The following is a 27,683-nucleotide window of genomic DNA, read 5'->3' as shown; positions in this document are numbered from 1 at the left end:
CCCTGCTGTTTCTCACTTAGATCATTATTCCTTTTAAAAGATGACTATAAACTAACAGCTTCTTAAGATATTAATGCTTTGAGACTTCATATTCCTGCTTCATCCCTCTTCCATTTTTAAGTCTACGTATTTCTGAACTGATGAGTCAGTGACTGCACTGCTACCCAGGAAGATTTTTCACTCTTTAAGAGTGCTGTTCAGAATGCTTGCAGCTGAGATGAACAGCTATGGGAAACAAGAGGTAGAAGCTTACATACTGTTTAATCCATTTAGCGTGATACTGAGGAGCAACATCTGGTACAAAAATCATGGATTTTGTGTTTCTACTTTTTCCCTACTTGATGCTCAACTGCCTGAATTTTCTTCCTTCAGTCAACACAGTTACAAGAATTTTCCTTTTCTTACTGTTTACTGCGTTTGATTGGAGATTCATGGATTTTCAATATGTACCCTAACAAAAGGTTGTTTGACTTATTTGTGGGCTCCCTCTCCCAACTTTTCCACTGCCTTTCCCATTCAAGAACTTGGCAGAAAGGGTGTCCGTCTATACAAACAATGCCAAGAAACCAAGCTTTATGTATATTTAGCAATTTGCTTATTGCTTCTAGAAAGTAAAACAGGATATTCATAAATACTCATGAGACTCAAGTAAAATTGATCACAAGACTAAAGGTTAAATGCTTATATTTGCTATCCTCTTTAGGGAAACAAAAGAGAAGACAGAGGGGACAACTTGCCCATTTCATCTCCAGTGAAAATAAGGACAATTCAGTTGACTGAGTTTGGCAGTTATGATGCCTAACTTTTAAGTCACAGAAGCCACTAATCTAAACTCAAGCAACCAAACTGCAGCATTTAGTGAGTGACTGGTTTCCAGCCAAGAGAATGACCTTCACTCTAACCAGTAAGCTTTAGCTCCCACAAGTTAGGGATTTTTAAACCAGTTAGACACTGCCTGGTCTGGTTACTCATTATGTACCTTGTTCCCTCAGGTGTTTTTTTTAAGCTCGGTACAACTGAGATGAGAAAAGTTGTGCACATTCTGTGGAACATTTCAGTACAGAACATTGTGTTTTGTTTCTCAAGTCAAAATGCAAAATGTTTTTGTTGGCTTTTTTTTTTTTTTGTTCTCATGCTAAGGGCTCAGGTAACAAACATTTGTTTAGAGAAGAGACTGGACTTCTGGTGAAGGAAAAGGTAAGTCCACAACTTCACTCTGTCCAAGTAGAAGTAGAGAAAGTTAATTATAGAAAACAAGACTCTATCAGGAAAACTTAAAAGGTAAGTAAGCTTATGTAATGGGAGGGGGGCAGCAGAAGACTTTCAGTACATTTAAAACCAGGACAGGCTTAATTTGTTTGGAATGAGAATGTTTGCTGCTTTTTTGGTTTTGGTATATGTGCATGAATGAGATGAAGCTGCATAATAAACACCGTTAACTGTTATTTTACCTGTTCTGAGACTAGTCAGTCACTTAGAAAATCTGAGTCTTCGATATCAAGGTACTAGAGATTGAGCAAATATGCATTTATGAAAATAGTTCCTGTGTTGAGAAAAGTAAGTGTGAAGGGAATACAGTGTAGACAGACATTGATAACTTCTGTGAGTTGAGAGTAAACGTAGCAAAAAAAGCCAAAAAAGACAAGCCAGCTTTTGAACCATATGGATTACATCAGTCACACCAGAGGCTGAGAAGCTAGCGCAGTCATGTCTTCATTGCACTGCTTTCACAAACAGTCTAAATTAAGAAATCATACTTAAGATGTTTATTCTACAAATACCTGTATTCATTTAAATACACAGATAGCTCATTTCAAATATTTCTTGTTTAATGCATATTTCAATAACTTGTCAGAAGCCAAAGAAAGAATACCAGTTGAGAGCCAGGATAAATGTCAGACAGAAAAGTCTGAATTTTACCAAGATTGTATGCCACACTTGTGCAAACAATCAAGTAACAGAATTAAGTATCTTGATCACATTTTATATTCAACTACCTGTACCGCTTTATAGGGTTTGGACACTGAAATAAATAATAATGAATAATCATCACCACCACCACAGCAGGAGCAGGCAAAACTACCTTAACAGTGCAATTTATTTTCAATTAAAGGCTTAGGTGTTTTTTTTCCTTAGGCCAAGTAAGCAGTGGTGTGTGCCCCAGCTGAAGAGACTTACTGCCTAAATCACAGTGGAGTTCTTGTGTTCATTTTCTCTTTCTAAAGAAGATAAAGACATTGCAGTTCCTGTGGTTTTTAAGTAGTAGCTACTCATTTATTTAGAACTATTTCCAAAGAACGCTATATAGCTTCAAAGAAGAAAACGTGTTCTTTGTAGAGACCGAGTTGCCACATTACGTTTTGATAGGGAGGGCGGCTAGACTCCCTACACATAAGCAACAAACCACACAGATACTTTCTAAAGAAACTGTTAGTAAAAGGGTCTGGATGGAGTTTGCTGGAAGGTGTAAATACAAAAATGTAAATATGCTGTGTCAAACTTCTCTCAGCTTCTTTACCAGAATGGTAAAACAAAGCTAAACTCTAAAAATTGTAGAGGTTTTAAATGGAGCTTTTACTCATTTTTTACTGAAAGAAATCTTCTAATCAAACTAAAACAAAAAACCAGTTTAAAACCTCGCACTTATTTCTTGTGCCAGGGAATATTTGGGAACTTTTTTCCCCAATAAAAAGCGTTGGGATAGAAATTACTCAGTGAGAATACAGACAGGATAGACAAACATCCTGGAAACACCAGTCTCATCCAGCAGCACTGTTTTTCAAGATGTGAAGCAATAATAAATGGCTGGCCAAATAGCTTCTCATCACAAGGGCAAACTTCAGATAGACTTGCTATCTACATCTTTGCTTACCTAGCTACATTATTGCATCAGAAAACTGCTTCCAGAAAAAAAGACCGTAAACAGCTGAGGAAGAACACAACTAAGTGTGCTGAGCAATTCTGGCAAATAGTTGCTGCAGTGTCTGGGCATCAGCTAAAGCAGTCTTAATCACAAAAGAATAAGCAATGCAGAGTCAGGCTATGCTAGAAGAAAAAACAACATAATAGTCTCGACAGGAGAGAAAAATGCAAGCCATTCCTGACAGGACATGGCATCCTGGACATTAAGACATCTACATGTTTCTGTCCTACACAGCAGCCAGGGTCTAAGCTAATAGACTAGCTGTGTGTTTTACTAAGCACACCAGTAGCTAGAAAGGGGTTGAAGGAAATCAATTCATTTAAATACATATCTCCCACATTGAGTGGCTGCATGGTTTTTATCTCGCTGCTTTTAAAAGTTTCAGTGAATTTTATGCTTTCACATCCATAATCTTTCAATGACAAACTTCCACTACTGTCTTTACTTCTGGTCTTTGTGCACGCAGCTATATAAAATCATCCTATCATTTAAGGCACAGCAAGACTACAGCTCCTACCTCAGAATGTTCCTAAATGTTCCTAGGAAAGTAGCAAACTAGAGGGCTGAATTGGAAACACTAAACATCTACCACAAACCACAATCACCTTCTAACCTAAGTTAAAAGGAAATGTGTTGGTAAGTACTGCTGGATGCACTCATACAGAAAGTCCTCCAGCTCCATTCTATAGTTAACAGTTCACACACCAACCTACTAAAAGTACTGAATTTCTCAACTGGTCCAACCCCTTGTCCACAAATATAGATACTGAAAAAATTCCTGAAGTATCCTTCAAAATGAAAGTAAAAATATTAAGAGGACAAGAGTAGAAAACTGTAGGGCTCTTTCCATGTTGGTAAAAAGAATATAAAGTGCATTTTATTTCATGACATCACTGTGCTACTCACATTAAAGAAAAAAACAAAAAAAAAAAAAAAAAAACAGTGCATTCTCCACTGTCAGTTAAAAAAGGTTTATGCTTTATTTCTAGATAATGTTGTCTTTTCATTGAAAGTCTTCCTTGAAAACTATTCAAGTGTCTGTTTTCAGTTTCGTGGCTTTGTTTTTAAACACACTGCCTTGTGGCTGTCATACAATAAAAAAAAAACAATTTATCAAGATAGTCTTTCATTCTCTGCCTAGAAGCAGAGACACGTACATTCCATTTTGTTTACTTTCCAGTTCTTTGCTCCTTTTGTGATGAAGGAAATCTTTTATTTTTTATCACAATGCATTTTAGTGGTGTCAAACAGTAGATGAAACAGCATAAAAAACTCAACAATGAAATTCAATTTGTGAAACATCAGCAGCAAAGTGCAGTAAAAGATGTACTGGACTGAGCAAAATGTTACCATCCGATGTTTCTCATCCACTTAGAAGTTCAACAGTCAACCAAAAAGAGCATTGGGAGAGAGAAGTATTCAAGTTTCTCAAAGAATGAATGAGTAAGTGAATAAATGAACTACAATGAATAAGTGGTAAGTAGAACCCCAGTAAGTCTGTAATTAAGTTTCTAATTATTAAGTACTTTGTAGACCAGGGAAAGGATGTTCCCGGAGATTTGTGATTCTGTGATTTCCAAGCCTGAAACAATCTATTTCAAAAATTAACTTTCCTCACCTTGGCCCAGTTGGCTAGGGCTTGGCCCTAGCACATTTTAAGGCAGGGTAGTTGCATCAGGTGTTTGTTCTGATATAAAATACCCATCTATATTGAAACTATGTTCCTCTGGCTCTAGGCAACACACACAAGCATTGCAAAGGATACTACTAAAACTGTTTTCATAAGCTACTTTGTTTCCTTTCCCTGATCCAGGTAGCCAGCAGATCAGAATGTGCAGTTAATCAACTAGATTTTACTCTTGTTCCTTTTGATTTACAAGATTACAGTTAGGTTAACCAACATGTCAAGCAAAACATACATTAAGAACTTACTCTAGTTGCTGTTAAAAAAAAAAAAAAAGAGGCTATTTTTCCTCTTTTTTCTTCCTCCTCCTCCACCTCCCTCCCATTCTCCTTCAAAAAAGGGATCATCTTCTATTTCACCAAGCCTTCCTTCACAACTCATTCCGACTAACATAAAGACCCTTTCTTCCCCATTTGCAGTCAGCAATTATATCTGCCTCTTACAGCATGAGGCATCAGGAATAAGCTTTTATTTTTCTAGACCTAAGCAAATTGCTTGTCATTAAATGCAACATTTCATTTCCATTCACATATTTTATAAGCTTCTGACCAACCATTTGGGGTAAGTTGAATTGTTTTTTATTCACTTCCATCCATACCCCTAAACACTCCTGTTATCTTCTCTTCTACCCCGCAAACACTTGCTCAAAGTTGTGCCATCCAGCTTTACTCATTTGCTAGACTTACAGCCTTAGAACCAGTAGTGGGGAGGAACTTACACTGGTCACTCGACGGTAGATCTGCGCGGCATTTTGGCACTCAGAATAAGGATACTCAGACGTTGCCATCTCTAGCATACACATCCCAAAAGCATATACATCAACGGATTCATCATATTTCTCCTCATACATCTCGGGGGCCATGAACTCTGGGGTACCTTAAATTAAAAGAACGATTCAGACTCTAAATGTCTCAAAGCGAGCAGAGGCTGCTGGCGTTACTCACCGCAGGAGGAAGTGGATGGGCAGACCTGTGAGACAAAAGAAAGTGGAGGCAAAAAGAAGAGGGAGGAAACCCTTAGTCACTGTTTTATCAAACCACTTTGCGAGTCTTCCATTGCAAGGTCTTTATGGAATAAGAATGGTATGAAGGGCTGATGTAGTTCTCATTTTATGCATGTTAGTGCGAGTACCAAAACAGATTGAATCAGGCATCAAATGGAGGGAAAGGGGATTAAGGAGAAGGGAAAACAGACTAGCCATAGGCTGCAAACCAAATACTGAGGAGAGTTAAGACACTTACCTTTTCTCCCTGTAAGAAAAAGGAGGCACATTAAACCTGGTTTCAAGAATTACCTGACCGCCCACTGCTGCAAAAGAAGGTAGTACTGGTAAGAGCCCACAGCTAGTCTCTGTCCTAGTGCTCTCCACCTACTTTTTGAAGTAGAATGGTTCAGGAAAGGCCTTGCAATGAAAAACTCTTTTTGTTAAAAAAATATAAATCTTCATGATGGAAAATGAAAAGTAATTTTCTGCAAAGGCCACTCACCGGAGCCCTCTTCTTCATATACTTACCTCCTCACCTGCAGTATATTTATAGGCCTACTGCAGATGCAGATACAGGCATTAGTGAGGAACATCCTACAGTCAAAAATACTTAGAAATACAGAGAGATTGAGTTACAAGCATAGAGCGTGAGATTCAACAAGTCCCATTTCAATAGTTCGCAGAAAATTTTTGCTCAGAGAAGCATCACAGCATCCCTTCTGTAATCAAAGGGACTGCACTGTATGATCAAAGACATCAGTTTGATTCTGTCAATTTCAGCACAGAATTATTTCCTGCAGATACCAGATTCAAGATCGTTTTATAGATCAATGAACAATCACTTTTCACCACAAAAAATGAAAAAAAGAGAATGCCATCATAGCCATTTATCCAAAGGGAAGCCATTAACATACAAAATGATAATTCTGTAATAACAAATTTGAAGAAAAGGGTAGCACATTTAAGGAAAAAACCTTTTTTTTTTCTGGACAAAATGTACTTTTTCCATTCCTTCTATTATTTTGACCTGGTTAAGAAGCAGGAAATATTTCAGCAATCACTTTCAAGAGAGTTCACAGGTATGCATTTTTGATCCCATTTGGGTATCTAATATAGGACTGTTGAGCAATATTACACTTTAGCAAGCTTAGACACCGGAAATAAAAGCAATTTCATTCCTTGAAGCCTGCTTGTCCAACTATAAGAACAAAGCTGATAAAACCATTTCTTTAAAGAATTTACAAGAAAAACAGTACTAGACCTATCAATCCAGTAGCTTATTTCCTGAAAATGGTCATTAGTGGACACACAAGAATAGAGCAAGTACGAGACAATACTTCCCTAGTACACCCTCCCAACTTAACATTAACCTGCAAGTCCAGAGACTGTCTGATTAAAACGTTTTATCCTGGCCCAACTGCGATATATTTTGACTTTAATACATTTTAGTTTTTATTTGCCAAGTGTAAGAGATTTAATATTAACACCTGGTGACAACTGAAAAAAATTGGTATAAATTAATGCGTAACTAAACATCAAGATGTTTGATAGTTACCAAAACTCAATTGCATGTTTCTTGAAGAGACACAATTCTCACCTTTCATATATGTAGTTAAGAATGGTTTTATCAACATTGTTGCACAAAACTGTTGGGCGAGGCAATAAATCTATATTCAGAAATGCTTTAAGTTACTGTACAAATATAAAACATGTGAAAAGTTTCATTATGTCATATCTTCAGGAACTCCAACTGATCTCAAAAGCCAAGAAATCAAGACTACACACCTTCAGGTTTAGATTGTGTACCTTTGAAACCATATTTTAAAGGAAAGCTCTTAAGGCTCATACCCAAGTAAATAGACCGGCTCATCAGCCTTCTAAACAGTAGAGACTTACCTATCACACTTTTGGCAAAAGAAGCTCTCTTCAGGGTTGCCAGTCCAAGGTCTCCAATCTTGACTGAACCAGTGGGGCCAGTAATGAAGATGTTGTCACATTTTAAGTCTCTGTGAATAATGGGAGGAGTGCGTGTGTGTAGAAACTGTAAGCCTTTTAGTATCTGACGACACCAGCTTCGTAGTACTTTGATTTTCATCACTTTAAATCTTTTTAGATACCTAGTGAAAAGATAACAGTACATTAAACAGGCTCTAGCATCAGCCACTTGTATTTCAAAATTAAGTTCTGCTACCAAGTAGCAGATCATGCTGTACCATTTGCTGTTCTAAAGAGAGAAAGCTAAAGAGACTTGAGAAATTTTAATTGCATCTATTTAAAAAAAATACCCATGCAGCTTAAAAATCAAAGAGCTGAAGATGGATCCCCCTCCCAGAAAGAAAAACTGCCCTATAGAAAATTTCTACCTACTTCCTTCTAACCGCAAGACCATAGTGCTTAAAGTAAAATAAATAAATAAAAAATAATTAAAAAAAAGAATCATTAAGATTATTAAATTACTGAATTAACAAAATACTTTAAAAATAATTTGCATACCAAGTCAACCTGAAGATAATTAAGCACTCAGCTTGCTAAGTTTCAAGGCACTGTTTCCACAACAAACAGTTAAAAACTTATGCATTACAACTCCTTATCTACTTATCTAAGAGGATTACCTCCCCCTGCATTTTATCCTATCATTGCTTAAATAGCTGAAATCTTTTCCTTGGTGAACTATTAGGAAGAGAGCAGTAAAGCCAAAGATGCTAATAAAGAACAGCCAAGTACATAGCCTCTGCAAACCATGCAAGAGTTACAAAGTCACTCTACCTTAATTATCAATGTTATTCCTACCACTTTGATCAAGGATTCCAGATTACACTTTGAACCTACATCAATTTACTCGATGACAAGCAAATCAAAAACTCTGAGATCACTTCCCTGGTGCTGTCCCATATAGGATGTGACTGTCTGAATCTGATCGGTTAATACTCAGCACTTCAAATCTACAGAGAGGAAAAGATCTTTAAAATGATTATGCTAACAGATCGATGTGGAAAGTATATACGCTACATCAGCACCCCTTTGCAGGCAAAACATGACCCAGTCTTAACTGTTCTAATATTGCTGCTTTCTGAACGTCATGAGAAAATTCACACAAAAAATTGTTTTTCAGCCTTTATGACACAAGAGTATGATCTTATTCTACTAAACTTTGATAGATTAAAGATGTCACAAGGTGAATGAACTATGACCTATTCAAGTGCTTTCCAGCTGTGTATTCTCACACACATCTCTTCAGGTAGAAGTGTCAGTTTGAAGAAAGAGTTCTTTTCTTCCTTCTTAAAAATAAAGAGCTGAAATGTATTTAGAGAAGGAACTGTTAAATGGTACGCTGTGTACAGCACTAATTTTATTCTTATGTAGCCAAGGTTACTCAGGAAAAGTCAGACAAGTTTTATACTGCCACAAGACCAGTGGTAAATTCTATGACCAGAATGGAGTTCAGAAGCTACAAACCTAAAATCAAGTCAGGTTCAATTATTCAGTGGCAGTGTTCAGTCTTCTGAATACCCATAAAATTACTTGCTTCAACACCAGTATAAAAACTCCATAATTAAACTCCTGTTACTTTAATTTCTCCACTCCAGAGGAAGATCTGGAAAACAAATTGCTAGCAATAATTCTGCTATGAAAACAAACTGTAAAAGCACTCAGGACCTAGTTCCAGAAGGAGTCTTGAAACAGAATATAAAGACAGACAGGGAAAAAGCCAACCCAAGGAAGGATACAAGCTGAAGGAAGATCTGGATCACATCAGCTACCACTTGAATTCTTGCTATTGACACAATCCTCATTCATCACTCTTGAGTCTGTTCCAAAGATCACATGGTAGGGGCACTTCAGTTCAGCATCTGGAATCCCTAATTACATTCTTGGTTTCAAATATGCTAGTCTACTGCCAGCTTCTCACTGTTAAAGGATCTTGGTCCAACCATCACCCAGCATCCTGCAGTGTTGCTGTAATTTTTCCATAACACTGTCATAAACTAAGTCACGTGTCGCTTAAGGTAGAAAGTAGTTTAAAATGGAAAAATATGTAAATACTTAAAAATACATAGACAGCCCTATTAGCCTATCAGGTTTTAATTTTCCAAGTATTATACATACAACAATTCAGGTTTGAGATGACATCAAGAGGTCTCCAGGCTAAGCTTCCTTTCCACATAGGGTCAACCAGGAAGCCAGATGAGGTTAAATTGGGCTATATCCTGTCATGTCTTGAGGTTCTCCAAGGAAGGTGACAGCATAGCCACTTGGGGCAACTTGTACCACTGCCTGATTGTCCCCACTGTCAAGAAGTTTCTTATTACACTCAAGTATGAAGATCCTTAGTTTCAGTTTAGGCCTGATACCTCTAATCCTCCTACCCACCAAGCACCAGCAGAAAGAGTCTATGACTTCTTCATAGACACTGGAAGACTGCTGTTAGGTCACTCCTAAAAGTTTCCCTTCCTTAGCTCATAGTCACACAGCAGGTGCTCCAACCCTTAACATCTTGATGACCTCCACTGAACTTGCTCCTGGCAGATCAACACCATTCTTCTCCATTTAGCAGGGTAGTTGTCAATTAAAGATAGGTGCTTGATCTTAGCACAGAATCCAAGCAAAGATGAGAAAACAAGGCTTTCCTAATAGTTATCTGCAACAGAAAGAGATAAGTAGAAACTAGAGTTTGACTTCTTGTCTTGCAATTTTATGTTTGTTTGTTGTGTGTTGTTGTTTGTTTTTTTTTAAACCAGGAAGGCTCACAAACTATCACAGCATCTTATCTGAAGGAGCTAGAAGAAATCCTACTAAGTTAGCAGAAGCAGTTATGAAGGCACATGATCTTTAATACTTTCGCTTGAAGTAGATCAGGAACACAAACTACAATGGCCTCTGGAGACAAAACTAGAGGCTGAGACTTAAGTCAAAATAATTAAACTGCCATCATCATTAACAGAGTAATTAAGACTTAAAATAGACAATTTAATTCTGTTATATATAATGTTAGAAAGCAAATTCTTACAATAATTGAGTTGTAAAACTCTTCCATTGGTATGAAGAAGTTCCCAAGCGGCATCTTAAAAGGATGAGTTCACAATATTGCATACACAAACACAATAGAATATCATGAAAAGATACTTTGGGATAACATTATACATCCATCTCATGTTTTGCTCGTTTGTTTTTAATATCAAGTGGCAACAATGGCTATGTCTCAGACTAAGGAAGACTTGTTTTATAAGCAGGTAGTATAAAGACACTGGGTAAATATGGAAGTAATACTCATTCAAACTCTGTATGCTAACAATAAGTGAGCAGCATGGGAGTAGAATATAAATGAAACACATAGATACTAAACTTGGTATTTCAGAAATTTCTCATGTAGTTTACCTGTCATGTATCCAGTGAAGGGCACAAAACTAAACTAAATTACAAAGTACACAACAGTGGAAAAAAACATTATTTAAATGATAGCCAATTAAAAAGAATATTAAGTTCTTTTCCAGATAAAAAAAAAACCCCACACTTCAGAGTACAAAACAATCTTATGGATAGTAAATCTTAAGTATTTCTTCCTATCAAAATATTATCTTACAGTCATCTGCTTTTACTTTATCTTGCTATGCTACAGCACAGCAGAGCAATCCAAACATTAAATCTATGAGGGAAAGAACAGAGTAAGAAAGAGAGGAAGAGTTATATCCAACCCTATGCTCACTACTATGAAAATAAATACCTGCAAATAAAAGCATCTGTACAAAGCTGTAAAACCTTCATACTGTTCTAAGCACAGGACATGACGTAACTGACCTCTTGCTTTATCTGATATACCTTAAACAACCTCAGAAAAGCCCCGCATGGACACACAGATAAAGTTATAACTTCTTTAACCCACCAGCCCTATTTCAAGGAAAAAAACACATCCCCATAATTACAGTTCAGACACCCAAAAGTATATTTTCCCTGTTTTAAACATGTCCATCTGTGGACAAACATTGCAAAAAGAAAGAAGAAAAACACACAAGTAGTTCACAACCTATTTTAACCAAAGTTCCTACAGTCTATTCACACATTTAGGACTTAAATGGGCACCAAATTCAGATGACAACTCACAAATATTACATCTCAGCAGTTTTAATTCCAGTAGCTTAGTAACTGGATGCTCCTGAAGAAATGCACATTCTGCAAGATTTACAGTGTAAGGCAATAGACAGCATAAGGCAATAGCACAATTTCAGTTCAACTCCCTCAGCTTTATGTACCACTAGAGGGCCCTCACAGCAGTTTGAATCACTAGATTCCAACTGGCTTAAAAACACATCTAGCTGCATTCAATTACTTAGCAGGTCAAAACTGTAAATGCTTTCAAGCTTCTCTAAGGTACTACCTTGAAATTTTAACTAAAAAGATGTATTTTGGGGTGGCTTTTTTTCCTTCTTTTTACTGTTACTGCAGTAACACCTAATGACCAAACAAGGTGAATCAATCAGTGCTTTGAACTCTATACAAAATACCTCATGCCAAATGGGAGAGCACTCAGGAGGAAAACAAAAGGTGCAGAAAAGCAGCATACTTACTGAGCTCACAAAATCAGAGTTTTCCTGCACGTACTTACTAGGACATCACAATGAAGAATCCGACAAGTTTGCTAACAAAGAATGGCCCATTGCACCCCACAGTGCCAATAAAACTCTTCTTAAAGAATTCCCCTGCAGCAGTCTATCCCTCAGTAATAGGTCTCTACTCTTACCTATTTTGAATTACCACCTACTTCAAAAGTGCTCTAATTTTGTGATGATGATCAAGTGCTTTGACACACTAGAATTTACTTACGTTTTTAATGTTCCAGATGTCATGAGTTCCGTGACAAGGACAATACATTTTTTTCCTTTGACTGTGGACTCCCAGGAATCATAGAACCTGACAATATTGGGATGCTGAAGCCCTTTCAGCATCCCAGCTTCCTCTTTAAATCTTTGCCGCTCTGACTTGGATAGTTTCCGATCCTAATGAAAAAGAAAATAAAGCTTTGTTTTATTTCTTAGAGAAACAGCAAATTGAAAAACAGGTTGTGTACAATCATTGAACAAGAATCAGCACCTTTTAAATGCCATTTTGTTTGCAGTTACTCATGCAGTAACTTCTCTATTTAGAAGACATTCTATCATAGCTTTTTATTTATTTATTTTTAAATCATAGTTTTCTTTACAGTATCATTGGGGATCATCTCCTAGAGCTATTTCTTCTATCCTTACTCCAAAGGGATTGTTTGACTTGAAGCAGAAAGGCAACAATGTCCTATGATACTCATGTATTCAAGGACAGGTTAAAAAAAAGGACAATTTAAAGCACATATCCCAAATTACAAACACCTATAATCTTTAGTAATTCCTTCATGCCTAGTATCCACACCATTGGTAACAGACTGGATTAATTCTCCATATAGATGATAGAGCAGAAAACCTAACATATAGGAAGCATTCATAATGGAAGACAAATAAGTTTGGGTTTGATTTTTTCATTACTATTATTAAAGGCATGATCTCATGATTGAGCAAGTTCCCTGTAATCGAGCATCAAGGAAAACAAAGACATAATTCACACTAGAGAGACAGCAAGCTTCTGGCCAGAGACAAGTCATGAAAAAGCTTTCCTGGACAATATTGCTGTATCATCTACCAACAACTGACTATTTTAATATCTTCAAGATCCTGACCAGCTGACCAGGAATAAGTTGCAAACATGAAAAGCCTCCTTGCATCTTTCAGCTGTCAGTTTACAGATGCATGATCGCACTAGTCTGGCTGATCAACTGACATAAATCAGATCCATATGCATTAAGACCATTTCAAGATACAGTCAAAGCCCAGATTTTTACAATCAGTGTTTCTACCAGCTAATTACGAATAATCAGTGCCCTCTGTCAAATCTGAGCAATAATTTTAAGTCACGCCATTGCACACAAACATTTCAGCTACAGGGCAGTAGAATAAGCACACAGGGTCTACTCCAACCATTCACAATCATCCACTAGTCTGTAATTCCTCTTCTTTTGTTAACAGATAATGTGTTTTCTCAATACAATTCAGCCATGTTAATATCTAAACCACCCTCTGTTCACATGAATTATTGACTTTTCCTAGGAAGCAAGGACTATCTCATTTCCAGACGAAGCTCCCATTTTCAGAAGCATAGGAGTCTCCCAGATCAAACAGAAGAATAGGTCTGAAATTACTTCAGATATCAGTGCTTTTAAGTGTCTATCTTTTACCATATATTTATGGTTAAGAAAACACCAAATTCCTCAGTGCCACAAATTAATCAATAGATTTCGAAAGCATTCACTCCCGCAACTATTTCCCCCTGCAGAAATTAGTGCTACCACTTCCCCTCACTCCTTTAGAAAGCATACTTGCACAAACGTCAGTTTTGATAGAATGTGCATGCAGAAACACTAAGAAAACATGTCAGTATTCACTTCTGCTGAGATCTGGTGAAGTTTTTTGGTTGGTTGTTTTGGTTTTTATTGGGTTACTCCAACACACAAGTAGCATTCCCATTTGAGCTGTCTTACACAGCTAATAACTTTCCTTTCGTTACAGTATATAGCAGCACAAGTTCTGTCCAAGACCAATTTAATCTTGACTGTTACAAGCAGTTGTGATGCCGAAAAGCAGTGAGCTGCTATCAGCACATCGATCAAAAGATCATACACACGTGCTTAAAGGATCTCAATACTTTGAACAGAACACACAATCACAATAATCACTCTCACAAAGAAAATGAAGCAGATTATTCCCAGCCTCTGCTCTTTGTCCGTATAATTCATCTGTTTAGCCCTACATCCAATTACTATTTATGGTAACTATAAAAGACAGGCTGTAACAATTGTTCATATTACAAAGCTAAATTTAAGCAATGTAACAAGTACCTGTATTTATTTTTGTCCAAAAACCAGAACCCAGATATACACTTGGATTAAGTTTCCTGTATTCTGTGAACTAACAGATGTTACTAACCAGTTTTAGACTCCACTTGACATTAAGTTCTCATCTAAGCCCAAGTGTGACTGATCTCACTTTCAAGGGCCACTCATATCGAGGAGCAGACTCCTAATAGGCATGTGTATTTTGACTCATCTCTCTTTCCAGACAATGACAGTATATTAACACAACGCTTCTCTGGAAGCCACAGTGCCCTAATGATCTCAGATGAGTTTAGATGCAAACAGAGGCCAAGGAACACAAATTCCAACCAGAGAAAACAGCAATATTTCTGCAACCAAGGAAACATCACACCTTTCGGTAGCATACTGCAGCAGCCAAAGTTAATGCTGAACAGAGCTCTAAGAAAAGGATAGAAACCACTTGTTTCATAAGACAAGCAATGCATATGACCTTTAAGTATCCTATTTCCTTGGACCATATGCTTATCTATAACAGGTATTTATGTATCTTCCCTTAAAGGAACACTAATGCTAGGTAGCAGAAAACAGCGAATGTACTTGGAAAATGAAAACCAGCACTCGACATATTAGACCTCACATAAAATGACACCAACAAAATTCATCTGTATATACAATGATTGGTGGTTACACTTGGATAAGCTACCTTCCAACACAGCCTGCAAACAACCTACAGGCTATATGCAAGGAATGTAAAAGCCACCCTTGCTCCAGTTCCATCCCCACCTCCAAAGAAACAGCAAAAAGTATCATAGCTCATTTTGAGTGTCAGGCTATGATCTCTGATTAAATTATATCAAAAGTGAATCAAATAAGATCCATATCTCCTGTAGCCTTTTTCCCCCTCACAGCTTGGGCTCTAAGTAGGCATGAAGATGGAAGACATCAGCATGTGCTTGCTGGAAACAGCAGATAAGTTTCCTCACAGCTTGACATTCCAGTATCACAAAGCACAAGACTGCAGTGTTCTCTTTTATTTTCATTTTTTAAATCAAACAATGAGAAACAAAGCAAAATATAGAAGTCACTTCTTCTTTAATAACTGTTAATAATATATGACTTGATATCCTATCCTTCAAAGACCAATTTGTTTTGGAATTTCAACTAAAAATAATAATTTAAAAAGTTTGACCCTCCTTCCTCCCCCAAACATTCATTTTGACCATATAATGTAGCAACACCAGGCAGGCAAGACAAGCTCCTAAGTCTCGCTGTTTGAAAATCACATTCTTGCATCTCAGTTACAGCAAGTGCTGAGCTGATAGAGCCTAAATATTTAAAAATACACAAGCTGTCAAACTTGAAGAGAACTTGCTTCCTAAAATGGACTTAACTACCTCATAATTTGGACAGCATTGTTCTCTGTGAACCAATAGCTTTCCTGAAGGACTGAAGTGTCACCATCGCTGGGCTGCCCTTCCAACAAATTGAAACAGATGCATCGAGCCCACTTCGTTCATTTCATTCATTCCTTTCCACCTACATTAAATTGTTTTGACAAGCCAGGACAAACAGCAAGGCTTCCCAGCACGTGACCCATGGTTCTGCAGTGCCAGAGGTCTGAATAGCGAGAGGCACTAAGTGAAACAATTGTTCAGCTCAATACCATTCAATAATCTTTTCTTGGCAGCTTTCATTTATCCACATGCTTCCCTTCTGACTTCTTTTGGTCAGGAAACAGCTATCAGAGCTATTTGCATCATTCAACGTAAGACAGGAATCTTAGTCAGTTACAACATACCAGGTATATAGGCTGACCCTTTTGCTGATGCATTTAATCTGGAAAAGCGTGAGTAACCCAGAACTGTTACAGCCTGCCTTCTATTCCTGTGCCTAGATACCTTATGTAAAGGAAGAAATAAAGACAAATAAAACCAGCATCTTCACAGGTCAGCTTTTCTGCCAAGCCACAGAAAGTGAAGCACATCAGCAAAAGTTATCTATAATCCCTCAGTGGTATTTTTTCCAGTCAAAGCTTAATGTCTGTTCAGCATCCTTCTGAAAGACGGAAGGAAATACATTTCTGACATTTAGATTAATCTTAAGTTTCAACTGGGCTGCTCGTACACCAGTTAATAGGTTCTACTCAACCTTTTTTCCATGTGTTCTTCTTCCTGACTTCCTGCGGTCCTTCCAGGTGTTGTCCCAAAGCACTGTGACAAGGACTGCACAGCACACCAGATTCAGGAGCAGCCTGGGAATGGCCCTTGTGAGGCACAGTGCTCATGAACTCAAAAAAGGTCTCGCCCTCTGCTTTGCTTTACTGTGCATTTCTGCTACGCAGCCCCAAAAAGTACTGAAGGGGCCTGAGCTGAATTACAGAAGAAAAACATTTCAAAGCTATAATACAACAGACTTCCAGAACTGCATGTCAAAGACTGAGTTTCAGATGTCACTAAAAGCAAGGGTGCCCTGTTAGGGAAATTACAGGCAAATACTTCATTAACAGAATGAACTGACACATTCAACTTAACAGCTGAGTGAGTGATCTGCTAAACAACTTAAAGAGAAGCCCTTTCTTCCACATATTAGGAAGATATCAAGGAAGAAAGTAATAGACTGATTGCTTTACCTTTTACAGACAGGTTTTCCTTGCTTTCTGCACGTTATACTACTGGATCCAGAAATTTTGCATTGCTATAATGCTCACTAAAGTACAGGATTTGGGTTTTTGCTTTTTGGTTTTGAACTACACTGGAGAAACACCAGCTAGCTTTTATCTAAAAGAGACGTACTAGAAAAACACCAGATAAATTAGTAGGAATGAATCTCCTTCAATTGATGTGCTCTGACAACGTACAGCCATAGCAGACTTCAAAGTACTGGTGAATTATAGATAAAGTGAATCATAACCAAGGTAAATAAAATATCCAGCTCTGCTGAGGTTACACCAAGCAGCATTTTATCAAGCTTTCCAAATATCTGAAAATCAGAGGGAAGTTACTGCAGCTCCCACCCTATTATTCAGAAAAAGTAGGATACAGAACAGACAAGCGTTCTTCTGTGTGCATTTCTGCAGCATATGAAAAGGCTTTGGAAGCCTTTTAGGCAAGGTTAATGAGGGGTCATCAGAGGAGAAGCTAGCAAGACAGTGCTCTGATATTCAGTGCTGTTAATGGAACCACAGCTTTGTGGACTGCAGTGTTCTCATCCTGAAAAAATCTAGCAGTTAAGAGGAAAAATGAGCACAGTGACCACTGAGCTACATTAACAAAATATCAACAAAGAATTCACTGAGCTTAAAGATCAGCCAGCATTACGCAGTTGATACCTAGAAATGGGAGTCTGAGTGCACAAGAACTGTCTATTTTTGTGTCAACAAAACCCACATTAGAGTTCTAAAATTATAAGACAAGATAGAACAAGATGAGAAGATATCCTTCAAAATGCATGTCTATGCACCAACAGACATGAAAATTGAGATCAAGGATCTCAACACATCCTTCTACCTGTGTACCTTTCTACAAACCACTGAACATGAATAGTAGATTAAATGCAGCTAAACAGCTGCTATTGCAGAAGTATGCAAGAGGGTTGTTTTCTTTTTTTTGTTTGGCATGCACTTGCTCAAACGTTCAGAACATCTGAGCGCCTGGTTTGAGAATGAAATTTTATAGTATAATGTTTATAGAGTTATACAAACCTTTAGCTAAGCACAGAGCAGAGAACCAGGTCTGCAAACCTAAGCAACTCCTGCTTCATGCGTTCTCCTTGCTACAGCTCTCCTATCTTCTAGTAGTACAAGCAAGCCTCTACAACCTAAGACTATAATGGTTGATTCCATAATATGTGTCTAGTAATACTCTGGGGGCTCTCAGCACAATGGGGAAGACCGTTAGCAACCAAGGTAGGTTGCCAGCTGCTGAATAAGCAATACATTAGAATTCTGCCTACTGAGGCCAATGCCACATTAAGATGCCTACGTTTAGTACACAAGAAGTCACCATATCAAGAGTTGCCAGAACACAGCTGTCAGTGCTTCCAAGCTGCAGTTCATGCACAGGTGGAACAGTATATTAAAACAGACACACACACTGTTCTTTAGATAAGTCAAATGTTATTTCTGCCAAAAACATACACACTCATTAACCAAAAGACAAGCCAAGAATAAACCAAACCAAAAAAGCTACTCTCCAAAGAAAGACAAAACTAAGAGTCAGGCTTCCTCACCATAAAACCACAGTGCTCAAAATCCTCTAGGCATTCAGAAGCTCAGACGTCTCCCAGACATCAAACTCCTTAATTATCCACCCCTCCATCAATCTGGGCCACTCATCCCCATAAACAGCTCTGCAAAGATTTTAAGGAAGAAAGGATTTGCTTATTGAAATTAGAAATCAAAATCAGTTTCTGTGTTTGTTTGAAATCACATTGCTTTCTGAAAGGAAAAAATATCCTCATCTTGACATTAGGTTGCAGAGTCTCAGAATAGAGACTTCTAATGGTCAGTAGCCATTTCAGTATAGAAGGATTAATTAATAGAAAAGCAAATACGAGGATTTTTGTTGTCCTGTATTCTGGATGCTACTAACCAGTAATTCCAGTCCCCTTCTTCCTCATCTTTGGGGATGAAAGAAAGCTGCCAGGACACATAGTAGAATGAAAGGCAGCACTTACTGAAAGCACCACCTCATGTTCCTGGCTGGACAACCTCCACAGCAAAGCTCAATTTTATATAAGATACAGGCAGTTCCAGTGGAGTGTGCAGATAACATTGAGAAAGATTACACTGAAGTATATTGTTCACATTTGACACAATTAAAAGGAGTAGGGTTAAAGCAGTCATTTATCTACTACACCTCTGCAGCTTTGTGATTAAGGGTAAATATTTTTCTGCAGATTTCTTCCTATTCAGGCAGAAGTATTCAGGAGTGCTGTGAGTTTTAGGCAAGTACATACAAAACTCATCATCTTAGTTGGATGCTTATGGGATTATTCACATTACAGATTCCTATAAAAGCAACGGCCTGTATGTTCTCTTCTGCATTCCCATTTCTAGCATTTCAGTGCATAAACTTATGAGCAATCACTTCTCACTGATACAGGTGAGTGATGCAGATAACACATGCAAGCTTAGTGTTTCTCCTCAGAGGAGGGAATTAAAGCAACAAAGTATACTAATCTTGACGGAGATGACACCTGGATAGACTGATGGGGAGGGAGGGGAGGAAGTAGAGGAGGGAAATACAAGTCTTAGTAATCAAAAAGGGAGCAGACAAATCTTTGAAGTTTTGACAAACTTTTCCTGAGAGTTGAAGCATCCTTGTGCTTAGATGGAGAAAATAGGCCAGCTGAAAAAAAAAGAAAGAAAAAAGCTCTAGGCTTTCCCTATTCATTTGTATTTCATAAATGTGACAACTTAGTGATTCAGGGCTTGGGCTGACAGGGCTCCTCCATTCACCTTTCCAAAAAAGCACCAACCCTGTTCAAGAAAAAAAAAATAACACAAACACATTTAAGTTGGCAAAAATTAAACCACATAGGTAAGAAGCAGTGTGCAACATGAAGGTAACTCTTTCCTGGTCACACTGAACATTACAGTGTAGCAGATGGAACTGGAGTAGAGAGTTACACTGCGTGTTGTCTAAGCTTCGTGATGATGAACCCTATAAACATCAAAACCAAGATTAAAAACAGTTTGGTAATTCACTCAAAGCATCAGTAGCTTTTTACTCCGTACTGGAAGACAGAATAAAGTATGTTTTTTCTTTTCTTTGATCTTTTCAACGTACACATCAGAACAAGCATCATTCTGCATACACACTTACTACCGGCCTCAAAAGAATTCAGTCTGCAGAAGTCAATTATACATAACTGAAAGAGGCAATACTTCAGCTTATAATTATATCTAACATTAAAGAGAGTGTGTCCAGAACTGAAGCCTATGTACGTGATTGAAAGATATCAGTGATGCTCCCCATTTTTTACTGCAATTGCTTGTTTGCTTTGACAAAGCTATGATTCATCAGCACAGGAGAAGGGAAAGAGAATATCACCACTAACTACATTCCTCTGTTGTGGTCTCTCTTCCCACTGTTACACATGCTGCAGCAGCCGCCCAGTGGCAGCAGCATCTAGGACACCTGGTGGCAGCAATGTGCTTGAAGAGCCACCACCACTGAAAGTTCCTGATTATGGGGCATTAACACTCAGGTATGTGCTTGTTTGCAACAAGTTCCAGCACTGTTGAACACAACTGACCCATAGTCACAGTTGCAACCTTCTTCCAGAGCTAGAAAGAAGAAAGTTGGGAAAATCCTCAGGTTCCAAGATCCCATAATTCACACAAGGACATTCAGAACAAATCCAGTACTAACACTGCCACACAGGAAGCTGGAAGTAAGGAAGAACTAGGACATGAAAAAACAAAGATGCTTAAGCACAGGAAGTTAGGAACAGCTCATCAGAGATGATCTCAGCAGCTAGCCTAGATACAAAGCCATTCTGCCTCACTTCCTTTCACTGAACAAAGAGCAGAAGTGGGATCAGAATTGTAAGAAGTATGGAAATACAACATGTATCATGAAAACAGCTGCAGGAAAAAAAAAAAAAAAAACAACCAAAAACCTTTTGTCCTTTTGCAGGACAACAGCAGATCAGAGTATTTCCTCTTTATGTAAGGTTACAAGAAATCTTAACGCAACTTCCAATGTTCACATTTTGGAGCAGTAGCACTAGGAGAATCGTTACTTCCAGCAGTGCCTAAGGTAGTACACTAGGCACACCTCAGTACCTGGACCACTGGAGACACACAGGTGTGAGTGTCGCCTGAAGACTGGGACAAGGAGGCCAATCTAGGAAAGATAATGGCAGAGAACCTACACTACTCCAACAGGGTTAGAACAGTCTGGCTGACAAGTTTCCAAGATACTTACGCTGTCTGATTTCTTAGCTTTCCACTTAATATGGGCATGACATATCAGGCAATGAAGCACCTAGCTTTACCCAAGAAAAATAAAATAAAAATAATAAAAATAAATCAAAACCATGCCCCCTGTGTGCTTGTTCTGGAGATGGGCTGTATGTGAATAAATGTGTTAATACAAGTTCAAGCTACTCCTCTCCCCACTTCACCATGTCAGCAGTAACACTTACAGGCAAAGCAAGAACTGCCCTGAGAGAACCAAATTCTTCTTCCATAGAAAACAATGATTCCAACTAATCCCATGGTTTCCTGCAGGAAATCAAATATTTCATTTACACTCTTAAGGAGTAGAGCTATAAAAAAGACACAGTAGCTTCACAAGTATATGAACCTTTCAAACTTTGTAAGTCCATTACATACTTTTCTTTTGCTCTCTCTATAACCAATAGGAGAGACAAACGCTGAGCAGTAGATACAAAACCTATGACTTCGGCATGACCTTCTCTGGTATCTCTCAGGTCCTTGAAAATCTGGTCTAAGAATGGCAAACAACTGTTTGGGCTTCGGTCATTTCTATTCTAGGGTTCCTCTAGGCAGCATTTGTGTTTCCTTACACAGAAGTCTGGAAAAAAAAAACTGCTGAAGGTTTTAGGCAATTTGTTCAGCCTTAGAGGGTGAACATAAGGGATAGTAATCAAAATGCTGTCCTATGCCAAAATAATCAGTACTCAGATAGGGAACTCTCTTCACTTCGAGACTTCTATTTGATTCATGGAAGATAAACGGGTAAGTTTGCTATCTGATACCAATTCACAGTAAGGCTTATGCTTAATACAGAGGGCTTATCACCGAGTTGGACTGCTAGCTGAACAGAATTCTTGATGAGCTATTAACCAGCTACATCACCTTGTCACTTGGTTCAAATGCCTCATTAAAACTTTGGGAACTCATGTCAGTTCTCATTTTGCACTGAACTGATTGCTTTGTTAGCAAAATGGAAGATGCATTCAAACACCTCAGTTTAATTTTATGATGAAAAACTAATTTTCCATTTACAGGGTGCCAATACTGCAATAAGGTCTCTTCCACAATCCATTCTCTTTACGTTCTATACCAAAAGAGGAACTGTAGCTCTATTTTTATTACACAGATTTCTGTAGTACTTTATGAGTAGGTACACGCCTAGAACACTGGGATGAACTCTTCACTAGTTGTGATACAGACAAGTCTATTTACAGAACCAAAAATATTTTAGGATGAAGAATTGTAAGACACTTCATAAAAGCACTGAACAACATACAGAGGAGAGGGTACAAACAAGTTGCACTAGTATGCTGCTTGGAAATCATGCAGAAGTGTAAAGATGGCTCCCAGGATTTACTAGCAATGTTCAAAACCAGTAAAGATCACAGACAGAGATAAATGCAAACCTAATTCTCCTGTGCCGCTGGTGAGTTAGCTTACAAAAATTCCAGCATGATAACTACAGGTAACAAACAAACTGGTTCAAATATTCATGTTCTTCCACTTGTAAAACTAACTCACATTAGTCTATAATACACGTTAGCTTCAAGATGATATACAAGATAGGAGCATATATACTGCATATGCAGACTAATTACAGCTCTCCCAGTTCCACTGCTGCTTCTGCAAACACATCCAAAAAGCATCCTTCATTTACTTCACAGAATTGTGGATGACTACCAGTTACGACACATGAAGCGTAGGCCAAGTACTGGCAGGCAACAGAAAACCCTTACATAACTGCTAGAAAACTCCATGAGAGATCATTCCTTGTTAGACCTCTCTTTGTGTCCCTCTAGGAGTCACACAGATACAGCAAAATAGAAGATATTCAAATGTTCACGTTCTGTGCATCACGCACCAAAATTAACTGTTAACCACATTTAACACTGAAATAGGTTCCTTAGTCAAAAAGTTATCTGAAAACATTTTTAGCCACAGTTCTGTCAGAAAGACATCCCTGCATTTAGCAGACCTGCACACAAGAAGCCACAGAAGCAGGAAATCAAATCAAAGTGTTTTGTCAGAAAAGCTGCACAAGTGCTCCAGTACAGCATCCACTGCTTCAGTGGCAATAGCACAGGTGGTAAGAGGGCAAGAGGATTTGAGGCATCCCATATCTCCCTTTAAATTACATTCCATCCCCTATTACATCACCACACACAACACCCCAGAATAATCATTTTAACTAAGCTAAAACATATCCCAAAGATGGCAAGCATTCAGAAGTTTTAGTCTCAAATCCACCAGTTATTCCTTTAACAATACACAGCTTTCCTCTTGCTAGAAAAGAATCTTCCCCCACTCTTATGACAACCAAGGCTCCACAAGAACATCTTTCCTACAGGCAGAAACAAGACCCAGATTGATCTCAAGATAGGCAATTTTAATTTCCAGAACAAGAGCCTAGTGTCCAACCACTGGGCAACAAGATGCAAGTGAAAGCAGGACAGCAACCATATAAGCAACCATCTGGAAACACCCCAAAATCAGTTTTCTTTGCTTGTTCCCCATTGATACTCCTGTATTTTCCTCAATTAACTCAAGCAATAACCTGAATGCCAAGATGAACTTACTCATCAAAATTCCCAGTGTTTGAACACTTAACGCCTAGAGATGCCGAGAAGAACCTCATGGATTCTTTCCGGAGCAGTGTCAGGTAATGTTTTGTTCTTATTCCTCAAGATATCGTTTCAATACATAAGGTTTCCACAGGACGGTTCTGACCTAAACTGAGATCTCAGTACTCCCAATGGCCAGCTGCAGGAAACAATCCCTTGGGAATACAGTTCTCAGACCACTTCTGCTAAGGGGACTAAAAGGTAGAAGCGACATTATAGCTTTACCTCCTCAAAACAACAGAAAATTCTTAGGAGAGTTGTGTCATTGCCACCACAGCATTCTTATGTTTGGAACTTCAAGCGTCAGTGTCCTAGGTAACACTTCAAATGATTCAAGAAGATGAGGAGATGCCCTGAAGAAAACTGGTTTCTAATCAGGACTGTTGATCTATAATAAGAAAAGCAAGCTGGAGATCCCTCCAGAAGTCCTCTTTGCATTTCCATGTCCTTAAACTTGCTTATGAACAGCCCAAGAAAAAGCAGGAAACTAGCTGCCACCAGTGACTGCTCCCTCAGGGAATAACTAGGAACAACCCTATCAGCATCCACAACTAAGGGGGGAAAGTACCATATTGTTCCACAGAACCTGTGATACCCATTTCTTCCAACAAAGCAGGAGGTAGCTTGAGCATCTTTTTCTTAGCTTGGGCCACAATACTGAAATCTTACACAAGAGGAATATAGGAAGGATAAGTACTTCATGTGCTTCTAGTTTTCTCTGATTAACAAAAAACAAGGGCCCAGCATAAGCACCTGCTGCTGCAGTGCCTCTAACACTGGAAATAGACTTCAATAAATATATTGGAGTACACAGTAGCAGGTTTCACAACTCTAAGATTATGGTAACTGCACCAGTATCAATACTTAAGGGCTGGCAATTGTGAAAGGGGAACAAAACCAAGAAGCTGCCCAATAAGCAGGAGCTGGGCAGATTAATCACAGCCTCAAGAGTCACAGTCCTACCTTTAAAGCTGTTAGCAGGCTGAAAAATTAATGGTCAGGCTTCTTCCAAATTAGTCACAACATATCTGTCCACCAGAAACACACACTGCCCCTTGTGATTTCTCTTTGCAAGTAATAAAATCCAGACTGCATTGCAAACAAAGAACTGCAGTTCCACCCCTGCTTGCTCTCGCCCTGAGCACTTTGGCTGCAGAGGCTGCTCGCTTTTTGATGCTATTTTAATCTTTCCTATGCTCCCAACACGTGTTGAATCTAACATTTTCTCACAATTTGCCATTTCCAAGCATGCTCTCTCAGACAGACCCAGTCCACCCTCATCTTCAGCTGAAGGTCTGCACAACCAATCAGTTCGGATCCCCATCTGCAGAGCAAATCAACATGCAGTACGCAAACCAAACTGAGACTGCCTGAACACTTTCAACATACTGAATTGCTGACTCAGTCCAAGCGACTCCATTTCAGAGTTTGTCACACACATAAAGCTGTAAGCTAGAAACTGACATTTGTGCCACAATGGACCCTTCTTATCGCAGCTGATTTCACAACACATACCTAAATAAGGACTTCCCAAGAAACTTACTGGCAGTGATCAGCCTTGTAAAAACAGAAGGCTTTTCTCCAAAATTCACGTTCTTACTTAAAACAGTGGAACAAGATGGTATTTTAAGGACAGGATGGAACCTGAAGAAAGCAGAAGAGACCATGCCTGCAAACACCAAGAATTATGTAAGAGATGGAAGGCACCACTTTCCAGCTGGTTCAAGGGATAACTACTGCATTTCCCTACCACAGGCTCCTGCCAACCCTTCTTCTCAAAGCACCTTTCAGAATCCACTTCCCAAGAGTCAAACAGCATTAGACACAGCACAGACCTGACTCTGAGCTAATTAAAAAGGAATTTCCCTGCAGCGTGCTAGATTCTAAACACTACAACAAAGCTAAAAGCAGTCAAGCTCTACTCTGATTATACCTATGTTTAGGATAGACTGTTTAGATTTCTTGCACTTGTCTCATTTACATACATTTTCTGGCCTGTTTTTTCTCCACGCAATCACAGTGGCTATCACTACAGAGAAATCAGAACATCCCTACAAACCTGCAGCTCATGCTGAAGCACTGCTTGCTAGCAGCCCTATTTCATTTAAAACCTGCATAGTCTATTTCAGTTTAACAGGAAAGATCCAAAAGGTATTTAAAAGGCTCAGCTCCAAACATGGAAACTTCCTAATTTTACAAATACATTTGACTGAAAAGGATAAAGATTCTATTCACCAAATTTATTTTAAAAATATATTCCAGCTTATCCAATAACATTATTCTCTGGTGCTTGTGGGAAAGCAGATGGATTTTGAGCATCTGCTTTTAAACTAGTAAGAAAATGATTTGGCAAGATTTGAATTTGCTATAATTAAAGCTACTCGAGCAGTATCTTTTCACAGATGTCTGCATCAGACCTTCTACAACACACCGGAACCAAAGCTAGACTTTTATCATTTAAACACTAAGGTTAATAGCTGCAAAGACTGCTGCTTCTGCAGAAATGGAGGCTGCTGCTCCTTAAAAGATTTTCTGCTTGAGAACTTCAGTCCTTATTCCTCAGAGAAACTTATGTACTGATGGAGAACACCTTCACTGAGGATATCAAACTTTAATAGCTTAAACATCTGCAATACAAACACACGAACTGAATTATGTTCTACAGCCTTCTATACTGCATTTCCCACACTGAGAGCTTGACTTGAACATGCTACACAAAAATAACTCTTTTACAATATCACTTTGCATTGTCTAAGCAAAACTCTTCCGGAAGGCATCATATGGACACTAACATGTACTCCTGGTAGACAGAGATCAAGGCTTCAAGGTTTGAAGAAAGATAGTGGTTCAAGTCTCAGCACAAAGGCAACTCAAACGTTTCATCACTGCTTTTAGGTCTCTGCTGAACCATTCTGAACTACCAAAGCTTAAGAAAGAAATGGACATAACAGAGCAGTATTTGCACCACCTTGTCTGAAGCTTCTTAAAACAACTAAGCTTGAAACTAGACACTCAGATTGAAAACTCACAGCCCAAGTAGCCAAGGTACACCAGCTGGGCAACTGGAATCATGATCTTACTTAAGTGGCGCTACCTAATGTATCATTCCCACATCAGCTGGTCATAAAAACTGAACAGCTAATGACCATTACATAAATATAAAGTATTCGTAACATGTTTCTTCCAAAGTCAGCTTGCAAAATTGCAGACCATTTCAAATCCAAACTCCAGGAAAGTTACAAGCATTTATGCTACACAGCTCACTTCTCAAATCTGCTTGACTGCTTTCTGCAGTCCAAAAAGTGCAGTAACCAAGGAGTTCAAGAAGCAGCTTCTACCACTGGATGAGTGAGCTGCATTCATGCTGCTAGAGGAAAAAAGACCTGATTGACATTCACATTAAGCACACGCATCACACGCACTGCACTAACAAAATATTACAGCAAGAATATGCAACTGGTTTCTCAGTTCTGGGCTCTCACACAGAGACACTTTTCATTTCACTACAGCCTGGGTTAAAACCAAATGGTTTTACAGCATTAGAAAAACAATATTTGAAGAATACTTCCAATGACTGACGAGGGTAGGGCTCATCTGCAATGAGATACGTGTGGTCTCTAGACTAACATCA

General features: G+C 38.4%; 1 protein-coding gene across 12 annotated transcripts in view; it reads right to left on the bottom strand.

The window, feature by feature from the left end:
* The window catches only part of WNK1 (WNK lysine deficient protein kinase 1), a 98,817-nt gene that overhangs the window by 55,776 nt on the left and 15,358 nt on the right, over positions 1 to 27,683 (bottom strand). For all 12 annotated transcript variants that reach the window (XM_072355097.1, XM_072355115.1, XM_072355107.1 and 9 more), the window contains exons 2-4: positions 12,412 to 12,584; positions 7,489 to 7,709; positions 5,326 to 5,483 (exon numbers count right to left, since the gene is read on the bottom strand). In XM_072355097.1, the coding sequence (XP_072211198.1) occupies positions 5,326 to 5,483; positions 7,489 to 7,709; positions 12,412 to 12,584 (552 nt within the window). The remainder of the gene's footprint in view (positions 1 to 5,325; positions 5,484 to 7,488; positions 7,710 to 12,411; positions 12,585 to 27,683) is intronic.

The sequence above is a fragment of the Excalfactoria chinensis genome, chromosome 1 (assembly GCF_039878825.1).
Source record: "Excalfactoria chinensis isolate bCotChi1 chromosome 1, bCotChi1.hap2, whole genome shotgun sequence".
In the NCBI taxonomy this organism is placed as follows: Eukaryota; Metazoa; Chordata; class Aves; order Galliformes; family Phasianidae; genus Excalfactoria; species Excalfactoria chinensis.
Note: the sequence above shows the minus strand (reverse complement) of the source record. Positions and strands in the feature narration are given on the sequence as shown.